The sequence below is a fragment of the Myxocyprinus asiaticus genome, chromosome 11 (assembly GCF_019703515.2).
Source record: "Myxocyprinus asiaticus isolate MX2 ecotype Aquarium Trade chromosome 11, UBuf_Myxa_2, whole genome shotgun sequence".
NCBI classification, from domain to species: domain Eukaryota; kingdom Metazoa; phylum Chordata; class Actinopteri; order Cypriniformes; family Catostomidae; genus Myxocyprinus; species Myxocyprinus asiaticus.
In genome coordinates this window covers 29505170-29524427 of record NC_059354.1, presented here as the reverse complement: position 1 = coordinate 29524427, position 19258 = coordinate 29505170, and the positions used below count along the sequence as shown (strand labels likewise).

Sequence of the window (19258 nt, the reverse complement as noted above, 5' to 3'; positions counted from 1 at the left end):
AGTTCAGACACCTATAAAAGTTCCATGAAGCCAAACAAATCAAGGAGGTAAAAACACATATCCTCTTTGGGTATGTATGAGGGAGCTGAAGGAAGAAAAGAGAAAAAAAGAGAGAGGCAAGGCTGCCTAGAGCAGGGACGCTCCCAGCTGTTCTGTTCTTTTTAGGCCGACACTTCCCATTGAAAAAAATCACTTTGGGGGCCCTGAATCAAACAATTAGCTTCCGCACAGATCGCAGGATCCAGGGAGCCTTTGATTCTACAAGGGGATTTTTTCCGCTTTATATGGGCCAATTATTGTCAGATGCCCGCTGTCCTCGTTTGGTGAGGCTTTCAAATATCCTGCATTAAAAAGCTGGTTGTTACAACCGAGGAGGAAAGCGTTTCATTCATACCCATTTAGTGGATGGAAATTTCACACTAGATAGAGAATTGAGAAAGTGTGTTAGAGACGGATTGAGCCTGATAAATAATATTATAAATGCAACTCCTTAAATATCTACCTAGCCTGTGAAGGCAACCATCGCAAAGCCACAGACTCTACCAGTAAAGGCAGTATGTGACTGAGGAGGTTCTTTGTTGTAATAAGACAAAAATATCAACCAAACAGCATATGGAATGGGGTGAAAACGCTGTGCCAAATTAAAGATTATGTTGAGAGTTTGCTATGCAAAATTATACTTGTTTGTTTGAGGACTGATATCATGTGGCATATGGTGAAAAGCGAGGCATTTGGTTTGAAGCAATTTTTTTAGTAAGTGGAAAATTCCTAGAGTTTTGAGGGGTTGGGAGAGCTTTCTGAATAACATGTCTGTTAAAGTTCATATGGATCAAAGTTATGGAGTCAATATGAGTTTGCAGCGTTGGAGCTGTGATGTCAGATCCAGGCCAGAGTATAGAAAAACGTGACCCCACAATAAAATGCAACATCTCAACATAGTTCACTAATGAAACAGAAAGCTTAAGAAATTAGCCCTGTTTACACCTGATATTTACATCCGTCTTGGGTGATCCAATCACAAGTTGTCAGCTGAGACACATAGCCAGTACAGCACTGTGCCATGTATATTTAAATGGAGCCATTGTCATTCTTTTCTGGACACATCCACCTCTTTTCTATGCAAATAAGGCTCATTGTTGATTGAGGCAGATTCACAAATTCCAGTGCTATTTTGCCTGATACAATTAAATAGCGCCCATGGAAAACTTGTGGTAAATTTTAAAAGGGGTGGCATTTTACATTGATCAAGGCAGCAGAAATTGCAGCGTGGCAAAGATTTTTTGAAATTTGTTTGAACCTTGCGTGTTCAAACCTCGAGGTCTGAAAATGCTACTACTTGCTTCCTTTAAGCCATTGTCTGGGAGCATTTTTGAGCATAAGGCACCACTGCCTGTGCAAATTTGTGACATTTGCATTATTCCTTTAGCGAGTCAATGATAAAAACAATGCAAACATTGCAAACGCAGTAACTGATACAAAATTAATTAGAAATGTGTTTACCTGCACATCGAAAGCTCTGAGCAGTGAGACCCTTCTCTACAGCCAGGCAGGTAAGGATGCTGAGAAAGCTAGTGGTGACGGACTGCCGCTTAGCTCTCTGGGCCTCCCTGTGTTGTCGCTCCCTGGCTGGCTTACTCCTCATCAGCACTCCAGTGGGGCCTGACTGATAATTCTCCAACTGCGGCCTCTGAGCAGTAACAGCGGTGCGCAGCGCCTCCAACCAGTCCTGGGCTTTGGGCTCACTCTCTGCCCGCAAGCGCAGCACATCATCAGGGAAGACTGCTTGGAAGCGAGCGTTTAAGCCTCTGTCTTCCTCATCCCGCTGCACAGCTAGACAGGATGCCAGCCGGTACCGCAGCACGGGCTCCCACACAGGGCCCCTTCCCTCTGTTGGGAAGGCCTGCAGCTCGGTGCGGCTCAGCACAAACGTAAAGGCTCTCCAGTTGTTGAGGTCAGTAAGTTGGTGCAGAAGGCCAGCCTTTAGCACACTGGCACAGTGCTGGGTGAACAGTGGTAGGGCTGTGGGACGTACAAGCGGTCGAGGGGTTGGCACAGAGGCTGCATCTGTATCGGGCTCGGCGGAGATAGGGGAGGTAGCATGAGCCAGCTCCCGTTCATGATGGGCTGGACGGGCAGCCAAGACACGTTCCCAGAGGAGTCTCCGCCACTCCAGTGCCTCCCACTGGCATGATGCACGTAACTGCACACGGGTGCTGTTAAAGAAAACTGCCTGCAGCACGCGTCCATCCTGTGGCTGGGGCGCGCTCACCCCTTGGCAGTGAGACAGTGAGAGGGCAGCACATAGCTGCTGGTTGCCGCTGCTGTCCAGGCTGTAGAGACGTAGCTCACAGGGTGTAAGCTCAACATGGCAGGTGCTCCAGCGTCCCCATGGACCCTCTCTCTGATCCAACATTCCCTGCTTCACCAGACTAGAGCTGCTCTCCTTATGAACTGGAAAAGAAGAGCCAGAGAGATCACCTTTACAGCCAAGAACATTCATGTTTTTCCACAAAAATAATTCTTTATGAGTTTTTGTACCACATTATTGGCCATGCAAAATGATTTGACTATTATTCGGTCAGGACGCAGTAGATGATGGAAGAAATAAATTGTCAATAAGCCATACAACAATTACAACAATTTTCCAGGAGTTACTTTCAAATAGATGAATCACTCTGGTATTTTATGAAGACTTGACTTTTAACAAAATGTGGATGACTAGATGCTAGGGGTGTAAAAATCATTGATGCAACATGATGCAGCGATCTGGCAAAGAAATTTCAATGCATTGATAACGAAATTAAACAACTGATTCTTATTACTATATTAATACCCAAAGTAATACAGATACAGTCTCAGATTACATGAGCCTTCTTGAAACATACAGGGAGTACACAAGATTGAATGGGAAAAGCACACTTTAATTTAACCCCAAAAGATTTCCAAACTAAGTACTGTGCAAAAGTTTTAGGCACTTGTGAAAATGTTGCATAGTGAGGATGTCTTCAACAATAATGGCATAAAAAGTTTTCATTTATCAATAAACGTCATACAAAGTCCAGTACACATAAAAAAAAAAAAGCTACATCAATATTTGGTGTGACCACCTTTGCCTTCAAAACAGCACCAATTCTCCTAGGTCACCTGGACACAAGTTTTTCTTGGTTGTTGGCAGATAGGATGTTCCAAGCTTCTATTTAGGCTGTTTCAACAGCTTCGGTCTCTTCATTTACTCCCAGACTGACTCTACGTTCAGTGGGGGGCTCTATGAGGGCCATGCTATCTGTTGCAGAGCTCCCTGTTCTTCTATTCTATTCTATTTGCAAAAGGAATGTTCGGGAGTTTAAAATGTATATTTCCTATTGACACACTAAAGCTGAAGATATATATAGCCATCTTAAGACAAATGTTTTTGTGAAACATCTTATGTGCCTAAGAATTTTGCACATTACTGTATTTTACACCTTGGATGGCCCAATGAAACAAACTGTATGTCTCTTCTTTTTTCTTTCTTTCTTTCTATCTTTCTTTTATTACATTTAGTGAAAGTATGAGACTTATTCTTGGTCACAATTGTAACCTGTGGGAAACTCAATAGGACCCAACAGAAAACTTCCAACAGTAAAGTAACAATTCAAAACATTTTTTTTTTAACAGGCAATTGTGGGGGAAAAGACAATGATAAACCAATAATAACTGCACATTTATTTTTTTATTTTACTTTGTTTATTGCAACAATACTTTGAAATCGGCAATTGTATAATGGGAGTGAATCAGTCACCTATTGAAAATTGAGGGTCTGTGTTTTTCCACTTGCCACAAATGTGACTGCTTACATGTTTACTTGTCCTGTGAGGATGATTTATAAGCATAAGCGGAAGAGCTTTCTCAATAATAAACCAATAATAAGACCCTTTAAACATTATATGTACAAAATATTGTAGTATGTGTATTATGACAGGTTTAACTTGCTTCCTTTCATTGAACTTTGACACAGACCTCCTTACTCAGAGAGACATAGTGGAATTAAATGGCTCTGGTGATGTCACTATTTGAAGCACCCATGTAAAAAACAAATCACAGGAAATGAGGACAGTCTGAACTTTTATTTATAATTGAAACATTTTTGTAAAATACATCAACAACTGTCATCAAACTTCAAAATAAATTTAATTAACAATTGTAACTGATGGGATCAAATGGATTAGGAAATTTCATGCTGCCAAGTTCGGATTTCTGTGTCATTAGGTAAAGAATCGTTAGGTAGAGAACCAATCAAATCGAATCGTTGTCAGAGCAAATATTTACACTGATGCACTTTGTCAAACCAATAGCAAAAATGTTGACTAGAATGGCAAAGGAAAATTTGAGGCAATATTGCGAAGTAGTGAATTGCAAGCCGCTGAACAAACTGTGTTAAAGCTTCATGAAACACTAAAACACATTTTTCGAGATGTTAACAGATGGGTCATGTTGCAGGTCATGGAAGACAATTATAGCAAGCATTATTTTTTTTATTAAGGGAAAAGGGTTAATTTATGGATTTTTGGAATATTTTATTTGTCCGGGTTTAACATCAACCCTGTCACGTGAACTTGATAAATGTATTAGATTGACATTAAGACTTGAAAATAACATATGTCAGCCTCTCTATATTAAGACTTGCACTTTCAGCAGCACTGGTCGCAAATATCTGTTCGCATGGTCCAAAAGTTCCATATGTTAATCTCTGAAGCCCTTTGTGAGAGATGTTCACAACATCCATGACAAATGATATTGTGCTACGTGATAACAGTCTGTCCAGCCACCGCAAAGCAGGAAGACCCATTATTGTGCGCCTGGCTACTGTGCAAACAAAACGGCAAAGAGTGACCCCTAATCTTTGGCACTCCTTTTCAGTCCTTCCTTTCTCTGTCCATTTCTTTCACAAACTCCCTCCTTTATCTCCTTTCCTCTCTTGGTCCACAACACCCCTCAACTTACACTTCCTTGGCTAAAAAACTGTCAGCTTTCCTCTCAACCCTCGGGAACCTGCTGGGTGCCCTGGCTGGCTGGGCCTGGGCTCTGGCCTCTGGCTCCAACAAACCCACAGAGAGGCCAAGAGGAGGGTCAATTAAAAGCAATGCCCCTATATTGTTTTCTTTAAGTCTTATCTCTAATGTACCAGTCAAAACTGCACTTTCCATAACATCTGTAACATATAATGGGCAGTCTCCTCCCTCTTGTGCTGATAAACTGTGTGCTCTGTTGTTTAAGTTAATTTGGGTAGTTTCAAGGGGCACCAGCAAACGCAGCTGATGTGCTTCAGCCTACGGGAGTGTTGTTGTGGATGTCTGGGGACTCCTTGCACTCTGAGGGCTTCAAAGGCGAATAGCTTGTAGCTATGGAAAGAGTCACTACTAATTTCACGGCAGAAAGGATGTGAGGTGTGCTGACATGACCCAATTAGCGAGCTGGTGCTAGGCCTGTCAGCGTGCAGAGCCTGTACCTTCCAAGACCTGCCATCTGCAAGTTGCTAAAAGACATATGCGACGAGTATAAGACTGGACATGGTACATAAAACCAGAAATAGTGACTGATATCACTGTTAATGGGCACAAGGGAAACAGTCAGCAGTGATAACTAAAACCACTCCAAGCCAGAGAGGGAAGGGCAAATGAGGATGAAGAAGCAAAGAGAAGAAACAACACCATTTCAAGTACAGCAAGTACAGTCAACAGAATCAATTTGAGTAAATTTGTTTGATTTTCTCTTACTACCTGCAGTCCCAGAAAAATCCAGACAACTGAAAGGGTCAAAGTATGTTTGAAAGGGCTTTTATGAAAATGGAAGATTTTTCAAAACAAAAAGTATAACAAACTGGTGAAGGGTTAATCAGTTTTAGTTCGGTGTAACAGTCAATGAAGTTACTTTGACTCCCCATTCGTTTTTCCCAAAACCCTGCAATTTGCTTCATTTTGATTTCGATTGCAGTACAACTCCATCTTAAGACCATTGCTCAACCTGTGTAACTGCATTTAGCTAATAGAAATTGTACTGCTTAAAATCTAATAAGCATGTAAATTAGTGAGCACGCCTCATTGCGATTAAGTATTCAGATGGTCTGTATGACTGATTGGACAGACAAAATAAGTCTTAAGTCTGGCACCTATGCACAGCAGCAGTCTGTTAAAACCAACATCACAGCCACATCATTGCTAAATATCGATCTAAAATTTCGAGTTGCCACATAGGCTGTAAACAAACATAGAGAGCAGCACTCTCATGCAAGAATCACATCATTAGATGATGTCTTAATAAACAGTTGAAATGTTAAGTATAATCTCCACTTTGCAGCAATTTAATAAAAGACATCTACCGTAGTAAGAAAATAGAAGACAAACTTGACCAATATTTTCATCCAGTGATTATATGGTCTAATAATTTTAATCCTTCCAGAAGGCCAGGGGCTGCAAAACTCTTTTAATGAAAGGTAAAGTGTGGTTTAAAAAGTGTCATATAGATATATATTTTTTATTACGGTAATCTATAATCAGACTTAAGGTTGAATGCAAAGATAAACCTCAAGTCAATCATTGTGTTAGTCGAAAAATCGATGTTGAAAATAAGAATGAACAAAGCAAACTATGCTGACATTGACGCTCTTAATGAACTTGAATGCCAAGTCAAGCAAAGCACAAACACGGAGACCTGTGCAGTGAGGGGTGTAGGGGTTTCTCCATTCTTAATAAGTAAATCTATCAGCATTAGAAACTGGGTGGGTTGCCAATATCTTAATGTCACCTAGGATTCAGCTCTGTTCAATCTCAGTCACTCAAGAAACGGTGGGCATTCTAGCGTGGAACTTATATTTCCAGTCGCTCCCTTTGGCACATTTTGCAGTAATTACCAATCTGCCCCAATAGTTTAAACACAGAAGCAAGACATCCAAGAGGATTGGTATCACCTGTTGTTTTGTGGCACCTAGTATTGATTTACAATGTGTTGAAATAAATCAGTCTTTTACAATAAGTTAATATAGAATTAAATTAAACACTACAATGGATAAAGAAAGCATTAAAACAAAGAGACAGCTGGCATTGGGAAAAATAAAATACTATAAAATGACCTTAAAAAACATTGGTATTGAAAATCAAAATGATAGTAGTGCAAATTAACCAGGCAATGCTCTTTCTCCTCCCTCCACACTGCTGTAATGGCAATTGTTTTTACACTTGCATATTAATCCTAATATGCTCCTGGGTCCCTATTTATTTTAATTTTTTTCTGGGACCTTCTCTTACAAGTAAAAAAAAAAATTATTTCAGTAAAAACACACACACACACACACACACACACACAAAAAAAGCCAAAGCATAAGCAACCAAGAAAAAAACTCACTGAACCCCTTGCTTACTATTGAAAAAAACAAAAAAAAACAAAAAAACTGATTCCTACAAAGAGCACAGGTGAGAGACGTTGACAAAGATGTAGACACAACAAATCACAGGTGTGAGGAGATCAAAGATAAAACATCATGTGACATAATAATAAAGTATAAAAAGTGGTGAAAAAGCAATTCCTGTATAGCTAGTGGTAGGGCTGAACAATTTGGACAAAAAAATAAAATAAAATTGTGATTATTTTCAAAAGTATTGCAATTGCGATTTGTACTGCTATTTTATTATTACTATTTAAAAGAAAACCCAGTGTTTCCTTTTGACCAAAATTAAGTCATGGGCAAACATGCTCTACTGCCAGTAGAAACACTGTTCAAGAAAGGGTGTTCACACTTGTTACTCTAAAAAAGAACCAAACTAAATAAATACAAATACAGTGAAACATTGATAGGGAAAAAACAGAATCAAATGACATTCACATTGTATCTGTTCACTATGTACCTGTTTTTTGTAGACTTCGTGATGTGGTCTCAGCCCAGTTTTGATCATAATTTTTTGGAACACAATAATAATTTTTTTATTAAGTTAAGAAATATTTTCCTAACCTGCATGCGGCATAGCTATGCGGGCATTTATTTTGGCAGAAGCTTTTATTTTGGCGGTACACTGAAGGAACACATGAAATTCTCTCATCCACACTTCTGTCCACAAAAACCCTGTGATATGAGGTTACTTCAGATTTGGAAAGTAACTTTTAACGGCCAAGCATATTTGTAATTACACAAATGTGTAATTAGTGAATTTAGAGCGCTGTAAATTGAAAGTGCTCAGCTCATTAGCACATTTATAACTGTAATTCAATTGCAGCCTTTGCGGTTTGATCATCGCACTACGTCATATTGCGATTTCTATTTGTTTTGATTAATCGTTCAGCCCTAGCTAGTGTCCTCTTAGTTATGGACAGAAGCTATCCTGTAAACCCCTTACACCATGCCCTATCCAGGTGCAATAAAACAACAAGCAATAAAAGTTCCCAGATGTTTTCTTAACCAGCCACGACAAGTGGCAGCACATTTTGACAGTTGCTTGGTTCCTATTTCTGTTGCGCTGCTCTGGGCAGCCCCATCCGCATAGTATATTAAACATCAAATATGTTATGAACAACTGTGATTGTTTTTTATGTGAACATGCGGTAGATGAACATCTTTAACTATTCTACAACGTCTTTCTGTTTTTATCAGCATCACTCAAGACCACCATGTTTTTTAGATGCTGTGTAAGGTTAAAAAGAACATCAAATTTAAAAAACATATATCGAGACACCTGCGTTCCATTTAATTTGTTGTGCTGCATCTAGCTTTTTAGCATAAAAACATGTTAGAGAGTTTGGCAAACATCACCAGCTTTTGAACTTTTTGAAATTGTAATTAAATTAACATTTCAGGATAAAGATAGTAAAAATTTTGTATATAGAGAGTTTAATTCTTACCATCCCTTTGTTCGTTTAGTGACACGTTCTTTAGTGTGTTCTTGTCAATGGATGGTATCCCATTATCTGTGTAACTGCGGTTGTTGACGTCTGAACGCGAGCGATTGTGGCCACGTTTGAAGCCGCTGCTAGATGTGGTAATGGTGGAGTTTGTCTCTTTGGCATGAGCTGCCAAATCGTTGGTGGATTGCGCCCGGTTCCTTTTTCCATGTCTAAGACCCAGTACACTAAAAGATGTCTGCTCTGCCCAGGCCATATTGCCAGGTGATATCTCAGATTGCTTTCCTGTTAGTAGCCCCCAAACCCCACTGGAGTTCAGCTTATCCATGGTGGATGCCTCTTTAAGCATCAGTGGGCATACCTGGCCATCTCCATAGTTGTCATCAAGGCAGTGCAGGTAGTCCTCAGTGGCCTCGAGGGCGGGGCTAATGTCCTCCACCTCCAGACCCTCCATCACCTCCACAATCTTGTTCTCACAAAGGAGGCAGAGGGATGGAACAAGTGGACAGGTTCCTGATGTGCACAAGGGTAGGTAGGGCAGGATCGAGAAGCCTCAAGGCACCGCAGATGGAACATCTGCTGTCTGGACCCAAGAGGAAGTGTGACAAAACAGATGGTCAACAAAGGCCTGAACCACTTCCAGGGCTGTAATTTTATGAGCCAACACAGTTAATAAAGCATCTATTGAGGAGTGACTATTGAGCCAGCTTTCAGTATAAGCAATGGGCAAGGTGAGTCCAGCAGATCCCGAGTGCAAACATGGAGCTGTCTAGAACAGGTGCTGCCTCTTATTCAAAGCAGCACCTCAATTAAATCATTGCAGTCTGTAAGGCAGTAATTCTGAGTGATAAATGCAATGTGGCACCAGGACGTCCTTCCACAGGGCTCGAACATCCTGAATATAGACAAAAAGAGAGAAAAGCATTACAGTCAGTAAATACATCAGTAACACAAATTTAACCTATTTTGAGAAAATAGTATGTCATCAGGAACTGTAACCCCCTTAAGAGCCTCAATTATGGAGTTAATAAAGTCTTGGAAATAAGCAGAATAAGCCCAAACTACACCATGAAAACTTTTCTGACAATGTGTCACAAAAGATGTCCTAACATCGTAGCTCAATTCTGAAGCTTTGCTATCGACTGCCAGTACCTACATAAGCAACTGCATAAGACAGCACTGTAGCTGAAATGAAACCTCAAAAAGTGACTTAATCATTTGGAACACTTTCTATAGGCAACTAGCCATATCTAACTGCCACCATAAATAGTCTACTAGCACTACCCACAAGAAGCACATGAGAGACATGACTCACAAATGAGAGCACTGGAAAACGTTAGCAGCATATTACTATGCTAAGCATAAAATATACACAAATATTGGGTAAATACATTTTTATTACATTTAACTATTTTTATGAATACTTCTTGTTAGTACTAAATGAAATATAAGTGGCCTATATCTATAGTGACATTTCTCTAGACTCCATGTGCCATCACTGTAGAAATTGGACAAGTATCTTAGAAAGCAGTGTAATGTTGCTGCCTACCTTAAATGAAACAGACTCTACGTCAGGAGCGTACATATGATGCCTTAATATGTCTACGCAGGCAACTCACCAAGTTTTGGAACAAAGCTATTAAGTCACTAAACTTCATAGCAAGGCAGTCAATTTCATGCTACTACCTGGACTGCCATGTCTGTCTGTTCAATATCCTACCTTACTTTCTGAGCTTTAGGTGCTCAGACAACCCGACATCATCAGTGGAACTTTCCAGCCTCAGGTGAGGTTCCCTGCATCTTCTTTACATGAGCACAGCTTGTTTCATTCCACGTGATAATGCAACCTCTCCTCATCTTACTCTGGTCTACCTCCTCTCACATCAACATCGATTTCCTGTGCCTTTGCGCTTTAGCTCAGGGTCTTTCACTTTCTTTAAATCATCAATTATTAAGAAACTATTACATCATCTCAGAGAAGAGACTCAACAAACCCATGGGGAAATGTGGAGAGAAAGAAAGTAAGACAGATAATGAAAGCGACATTCAAACAGCTGAGTGAATTGGAGAATCTGTCATTTTCTGCCTAAGTACTATGGGACAATGGAAGCAAATCCATACAAATGCAAATCTTAATCTTTCTCACAATTAAGATTTCCTCATAATTTTGTCTCAGAGGCAGTAAGACAATGTAAAAGCAAATATGGAAATAGTGTGGGTCATTCCTAAAAGCTATCACTGCAAATCTCTTAACTAAGAATTTGAAAAGACTTTCTGAGATTGATTAGCCTAGGCAAGCAGTCAGCCTTGAGAACTGGACCTGTCATTTTGCTATATTAAAAACCCAAGACGGCGTTGTTCTCACCTCTGCTTGTAGACAAATTATTCTGACAGTCATGTAAAGGCCCTTCTCTGCTGTTCTATTTTGAGCCATCTCACAACAAGTATCGGTCTTCCTTAGCATCAGAGGCACTGACGAAGCAAACCTAAGGACCTGGAGGTACTGTAGCGTGTGTGTGTGTGTACATGAACCCCAAAGTGAAAGAAGGAGTAGAAGCGTGCCCTCTTAAATATCATTTTATACAATGATGTAAAAAACTGCACTGTATTACACATGCCAGATCTGTTGAGCTGTTATTTTCAGTGTACTGTATTCTGTAAATTGCATGTTTGCTTCTAATTCTACTTCTGAAACACTGCAATAAATAAAGTTGACTCTAGGCCTATATAAATAGAAGAACAGTAATAGTAATAGTAACAGTAATATGTAAAGTCATCAGGCACCAAGAATATAGTCACAATATCAAAGATCTTACTCGGAGAGTGGCCTAGATTGCTTTTTATTTTTATTTTTTTTGCCCTATCCACAATATTTTCAGCGAGTCCACTGTATTTTAGCGAAATTATTGTTTTGAGTACAGTCGTAGCAGTTAGCTAGCATTTCTTACTGTGAGATTCTTGCTTTTAAAACATTGTAAAATGTTTTTGAAAATTTCTCAGACAATGTGTGTAGTTAATCACTGTCGAGCGAAACTAAAGTTTGGGCTAAAACAATATTATGATCAGAAACCACCCGCAAAAATAGCGCTCCACCCAATGATTCTCCATCCACCCGGCTGCCTACAGAATGACTGACTTCAGTCCATCTGTTTGGAAAAACCAAGGAATAATTTGTTTGTGTGCTCTTTTCACTTTATTGACAACAAGTCAACAGCGGAGAATACTTATCCTATCCTCCGTTATGGCTCGGCTGTGATAGACGTTCAGAAAACTAAATAGCATATTTCTGGCAATAGGTGTGTGTGTGTGTGTGTGTGTGTGTGTGTGTGTGTGTGTGTATGTGCTGAAAGTTCATTAGAAACTTTAAATGTATGTTCATTTCTATTCAGCATTGGCCTTTTCATATGCTACACATATTTCGAAGACTGTAACAGTCCAATGATGGGCAAGGAGGAGGCGGGAACCAGCTGAACAGTCAACATAAAAGTTTAATGATATAAATGAACTTAAGACAACATAAAACATAAACGAACAGACACACATGCAGCGTGGCCATGTGCATCTCTCTCTCTCTCTCTCTCGAACTGGCGCCTCTGGCTCGTCTTTATCCCCCTCCCGGCTGATTAGCACAATTCAGGGCCAGCCGTGTGTCCTCACGGCCTGGCCCCGCCCTCCTCGTCACAAAGACATTACTCAGTTTAAAAACGAACAGTGTTATTTATTCCCTCCAGATAAGTTTGTTTAAATGAACTGTGATGATGTTTTATCTGTTTCATTCTGTGATGCTCAATGGATGAATTCTATACTTGAAGACCGTAATTATGAGATGTGACATAGGTAGTGAGATATTTTATGATGTTTAAAATGAACTGCATTTTCCCTTCCTTTGCAGGATGTCCATGTCTTCCCTTAAGAGAAAGAATTTTTTTTTAATTTAAAATACAAATGTGAATATTATTATTCAGTATAAATGAAAAAGTGCTTTTTATAATACAGAGAATATTGATCTTTTGTGAACAGTGTTTATAATGTATGTCCAAATAAATGTATTTATTTACATTACATGTGGCAGTGGCGCCTGCAGCTGTACGGTCGTATGCACTGTGCTTACTATGAGCGCTCCGACTGACATGAGAAATATTTACTCTCAGAATATTTCACCAATCATGAAATATGTCCCATATTTCTGTTGGCTGTTTAAAAGAACTAGCAATGCCCACTTTGCTAATGAATAATTCTTTTTAATCGGTTCTTTTCAGTGAATTGGTCAAACGGGCTTGCAAAATGTTCTGAATCGATTCGTGATTCAGTACAATTCATTCAGACCGCTCGCACACTGAATCATTTGGAGCGGTTTCTCACACAGTAAAACAGTATCGGGATATTTACGAACACAGAGAACAAACAGCACTGGAAACAGTGGAAATTTACCTACAATCAACTGAAACAAAAGGCTGTCTTTTTGAGAGATAACTTTGAGAAACTTCAGCTAGTGCTGTGGCATGTGAACAAGGGGCTGTTCAAACTGAACGTGTAGCTAGATGGATGTCTTTTGACAACTGCGTCACGTTTCACTGTGTTTTAGCATCTCTCACGGGAGTGCTGCATTTTTAGATGCTGTGTCAAGTTAAAAAGAACTTCTTCAACTGATAAAAATGCGTCTCGAGACTCGAGACTCCTGCGTTCTGCTCTATTCATTGTGGTGCGTTTTGCTTTTTTAGCACGAAAACGCGTCAGTCTGAACGGTTACTGGAAGAAATGCTTTAGCCAATTTACATGAATGCTACTCATACTCAAGAAAATAAAACAAATGCTTATCTCAAAGTCACCAGAATTGAACGCTTTGGTGTTGTTTTTTGCATGCCCCCAGACCTCCCTAGATATAAGGTTTATTAGGCAGATTTATGTGCATACCCTCAGATTAAATCCTGCAGGTGCCCATGACATGTGGTTCTTTCTGTATGGCACAGTTTACTGTGTGACTGCTAGTGCATCTTTATTTCCTTGACAAGAAAAATCAAGTCAATCTGTCTCTGAACAGGGTCAGTCATTCTGGCAACACCAAACATTTAATATTGGTTTAGGCTAGCAGTAAGATACATAGATTATATGCGTAAACTAACAGTTATAACATTAGAATGAGCATACTACACATTCATCTCCTGCAAAAGAATCGTATTTTATCTAAACAACAACAGCAGCATGAGCGTATCATCTCATGAATCTGTAATGAATGAGGATCCTGCTGTCTCTGTAAGTACACAAGCTCGCTAGAACGGACTCTTCGGGTTCTGACTACAATCAATATCTAATTTAAACAGAATTATCTACAGTCCTCATTAAAATATGTCCAACCTTTACAGCTATAAATAACACCGACAGGTGTCTGAGCTTTTCAGGTTAGCATGTTCATAGTTTCTTCATCACTACACAAAGGCTCAACAAATGACTAAAATGCTTCTTATGCATGATATTTTCATCCTGCCTCCGATCATTAATAACAGATGGACAGGGAAGAACAAAATTACATCGCTTTAATTATGTTTTCGATTGTTTCCAAGTTTCTGTCATCTTTAAAGATGTGCTGGTACATAGGTTAATGTTTGTTTATATTCTTGGCTGGACGTCCCACCCACATTGCACGCAAAGCTTCATGGGACTCAAGAATATTGTGGATAACACTACAAAAAGTAATGTAGCAGTGCCATAGTACTTTTTGTTAGAGTAATAACATAAACAGAAATATTAAAGGAATATTTCACCCAAAAATGAAAATTCTCTCATCAGTTACTCACCCTCATGCCATCCCAGATGTGAATGACTTTCTTTCTTCAGCAGAACACAAATTATGATTTTAAGAAGAATATGTCAGCTCTGTAGGCTCATATAATGCAAGCAAATGGGTGCCAAAATGTTGATGTCCCAAAAAGCATATAAAGGCAGCACTAAAATAATCCATAAGACTCAAGTGTTTTAATCCATATTTTCAGAAGTGATATTATAGGTGTGGGTGAGAAACAGACCAATATTTAAGTCATTTTTTAAATTAAGTCATTCTTGAAATTCTTCTCCCTGCCCAGTAGGGGGTGAATCACCAAAAACACAAGAAGAAGAATGTAAACGTGATCTGTTTCTCACCCACACCTATCATATTGCTTCTGAAGATATAGATTTCACCACAGGAGTCATACAGATTACTTTTATGCTGATTTATGTGATTTTTGGAGCTTCAAACTTTTGACACCCATTCACTTGCATTGTATGGACCGAAAGAGCAGAGAAATTCTTCTAAAAATCTTCATTCGAGTTCAGCAGATGAAAGAAAGTCATACACATCTGGAATGGCATGAGGAAGAGTAAATGATGAGAGAATTTTAATTTTTAGGTAAAATAATTCCTTTAATCTAAGAGAGGCAACCCCTTTTTGGGGTCTTCGATTATTAAAAACCCCTCAACAGCATTTAACTTGATAATAATCATGAACAAATTTATTTAATTCCTTCATTCAGAGAGACAGTTCACCCATGTCCAGCTAGATAACATCAAATAATATAGATAGCATGTGCTAACTGACACATACAAGCAAGCTGCAAGCAAGAATAGCAGTAAAATAGCGAGGATAAATCAAACTCTCTAGATCTATTTGTACCCGTTTTGGGGAATTTTTTATTTTATTTTTTTATTCATTTTAATAGTTGCTGTTTCAGTGGACTCAACCGATGACTTCACAACATGATGCTAGCTAGCACTAAGCTACATCCTCTGCCAATGACATTTGTGTCATCTGATTGTGTTTCATTTACATACCACTGTTATACCACACATTTGTGTATCGATGAGAATCAGAGGCTCATTATATAAAAATGTAAGAGCAAGAAAATAGAAAACAATCCGTTATTTGTGTGTGAAAATGACTCACCCGATTCTGTTTACAATCTGTCACATTTAGTTCCGTCAACGAAAATGCGCTGCGGGTAAAACAATATCCTGATACATGGTTCCGGCTACCGTCATTCATTAGGTGAAGCAAACTTGGAGGACCAGCTCTGATACAAATTTTGGAGCTCCTTGTCTGATATGATCACTATACCATGATACCACTACAGTACTTTTTTTGTAAGGGAAGTATGATTTAAAGACCTTGAAAAACACAAATTCATGCTACTAATTTGAAACAATATAGTTGAATGTTTTTTTTTTTAGTAAAATAAAGTTTAATTAAAGTGAATTCAATCAAAGTGTAATTACGTTATAAAAAAGTACTGTAGCTGTACCATGGTTCACTAGTGGTGTCAGGTTGTACTTTGATACTTTTTTCATGTTTATTTTCCATATTCATATACAATGGTATTTAAATGATACTAGAACGTACTTTGAACAATCCCATGGTATGTCCAGGATAGTGGTGTCCAAAAACATAGTATTACTATGTCCCATTCTGTATATAATAATATATACAATATATTAAATAATAAAATAATAATTACAAGGGTAACACTGTCCTGTTACTGTACTGAGAAAAGTGTTGTCTCTGTTATCCATCAACATTATCTGCTTTCCAACAACATGGACATTTATTGCATTGCCATTTACTGAATAAGATGTGAGTGTGTAAAATCTGCATTTTAAACAATCTTGTTGGAGATGCTCTCTTTTTTTATCTCTAAAAATAAGCAGCTAAAATATAATTTGACTCTCAGCAGATGTACTGTTACATCGTCTTCTACAGTAAAGAACTTATATTTGATACTAATCTGTCCTTTGAAAATAACATTTCCAATGTTTGTAGAACAGCATTCTTCCACCTAAGAAATATTGCTAAATTACGACACAGTTATGATCTCAAGACTAGATTATTTTAATGCATTACTGGGAGGATGTCCAGTAAGTTCAATAAATAAACTTCAATTGGTTCAAAATGCTGCTGCCAGAGTGCTGACTAGAACCAAGAAATATGATCTTATTAGCCCCATTTTATCATCATTACATTGGCTACCTGTTAAATTTCGTATTAATTTTAAAATTCTGTAAATTACGTACAAAGCTTTGAATGGTCTAGCTCCAAAGTACTTAAGTGACCTTCTGGCACGCTATCACGTTCATTACGATCGTAAAATTCTGGCTTGTTAATAATTCCAAGAATATCAAAATCCACAAAAGAAGGTAGATCCTTTTCATACTTGGCTCCTAAACTATGGAATAGTCTCCCTAATACTGTTCGGGATGCAGACACACTCACTCAGTTTAAGTCTAGACTAAAGACTCGTATATTTAGCCAGGCATACACCTAATTTATCCATCAACTCACAATTAGGATGCTTCAGTTAGGTCTGCCGGAACCAGAAACATCCATCATGATCTATAACTCTGCATAAAATTGAATGGCATCTATGCTAATATTAATTTGTTTGTTTCCATGTCTCAACCTTGGGATTTATATCCCGAGGTTACCAGAGCCTACCAGATCCAGCTCCGTTCCTGCTTGGTGTCAGACTCCACTGCTTCGTGTCGCTGTAAGATGAAGACAAACTGCAGCTGGTGCCAGCCAGACATCACTTCAATCTTTTGGCTTCAGAGGATGAAGTGATGCCAACTCCAACTGTAAGACATTGGATACTTCATATGCCACTGCCTGAACCTAGGACTTAGGATGGACCCCACCGAACCTCACCAAAATGACCTGCAGGTTGAACTGCGATGCATCTCATTAATCTCTTCCTGGGAAGGAGGAGGGATGCGCTGTCGTGGAGTCCTCGCCACTGCCATCCGCCCAAAAGAGCAGCTGCCATCCGCGAGGGGAGGAGGGGCTCGCTGCTGGCCACCTGGGGTGGTGGAGCCGCTGCCAGGGGTGGAGGGGCTCCCTACTGGCCGCCAGAACACGGAGGGGCATTCCATCCACCAGGGGTCGGAGGACTCGCAGTCTGCCCGGGGAGGAGTGGCTGTCGTCCGCCAGAGGGTGGAGGAGTGGTCGAGGACCAGGCGACGGCGTGTCTGGGAACTGGCGAGCAATTTTTTTTCTCTCTCTCCTCTCTCTCTCTCACTGTCGCTCCACCTCACTCTTTCCCTCTCCCCTTTTCCCTCCCCTTGTCTCCCTCCCAGGTTTCGAATGGCGGGGAAAGCCTGCCGGCAGGCGCAACCGGAAGGGCACTTTTTTCAATTACTCTCTCACAAACACACGCACACCAACATCACGCACAAACTGCACATATATCACAATCATTAGCAATCCACGTGGGCCTGAAATGAGATGCCATACAAACAGTCACAAAAGAAGTCATTACAAACGCATTACTATGCATTCTTATTGTGCAAATTGTAGATGACATTTAGACTTTGTCCAATAATGAAGCTAAGAGGTTGGCTATGAGTGGCAGAGACAATATTTTTGTGGCAATAGCCAAAAAGCTCGCAGTTCTTGAAGCCAGCCCTGCATCTATTGTTCGGGACCCGGCAGAAAAATAAACATTATTCAAGTTTTTTCAGGCAACAGACAGAAACACAGTAATTATCGTGGGCTCTGGGCTAAACCTGTGACCTCCCCTCCAGTCCTCCTGCACACCCCCCCCCCCCCCCCCCGGTACCCTTTCTGAGAACACATTGTCTTGGCTTGTTTAAAGAAAGGATTTGTTAATGAAGGAGGAGGGGACATGGGCTAATGGGCTCAAATAAGTTCCTCTCTGCGATATTGTTGTGGGATAATGGCGGTACGAGCCCCAGCTGTAAACTTGTGGGCGTCATATTGTGAAAGGCCTATATAGACCCTTATCTGAAACTGTGCTGAATGCTTATCTGCCCCAGTAAACTCAGAATTTCTTTCCCCCTTCTCTTTTTAATCTTTTTTTTTCTTTTTCTGAGTCAGTTAGGACAGTCAGCAATTGGCTGCAGTAAGTGTTATGTAGAGAGGAAGGTGGGGTAGAATTTGAGGGGTTCTTTTCAAATGGGGCCGAGCAATCAGTGTTGAAATGAAAAAAGCATTTGGTAAAAATATATTTGATAAAATGTATCTGTATTGAATGTGTAGCTAGAAATTTTGTTTTCAATTTTGATTCATTGCATGATTCTGTGTACCACTGCAAATGCTACAATGTTTATTTGTGGCAAACTTGCAGTTAATTTGTGGCACACTGTTTGTTGGAAATTGCCAAGGCTTGTGGTGAACTTTCAGTAATTGTACAAATTTTACTACTCATACAATAGTAAAATTTCTGGAAAACATTTTTGGTAAACTTAACTCTACATTAATTTTATTGTTTTAATCTGTATTGTTACAAAATGCTTTTAATTAATGAAGTAATAAAGTAAACAGCCATCTATGTGTTATCCATTTCCCTCCACTGATAGACAAAACAAGAAATCACATAATTAAATAAAGATGTCTATTTTTGTATGG

General features: G+C 39.4%; 1 protein-coding gene across 5 annotated transcripts in view; it reads right to left on the bottom strand.

Moving 5' to 3' along the window:
- The window catches only part of LOC127448111 (pleckstrin homology domain-containing family M member 3-like), a 69269-nt gene extending 53447 nt beyond the window's left edge, over window positions 1–15822 (bottom strand). For 3 of the 5 annotated variants that reach the window (XR_007898458.1, XM_051710410.1, XM_051710413.1), the window contains exons 1-3: window positions 15788–15822; window positions 8869–9763; window positions 1501–2451 (exon numbers count right to left, since the gene is read on the bottom strand). Coding sequence is in view for 4 of the 5 variants with exons in the window: in XM_051710410.1 (XP_051566370.1) it covers window positions 1501–2451; window positions 8869–9322 (1405 nt within the window). In the remaining variant the exon portion in view is untranslated. Of the gene's footprint in view, window positions 1–1500; window positions 2452–8868; window positions 9764–10024; window positions 10059–10588; window positions 10705–15787 lie in introns of those variants that run through there. The other 2 variants (XM_051710411.1, XM_051710412.1) reach the window with 2 other exon arrangements.
- Between the last annotated feature and the right edge of the window lie 3436 nt (window positions 15823–19258).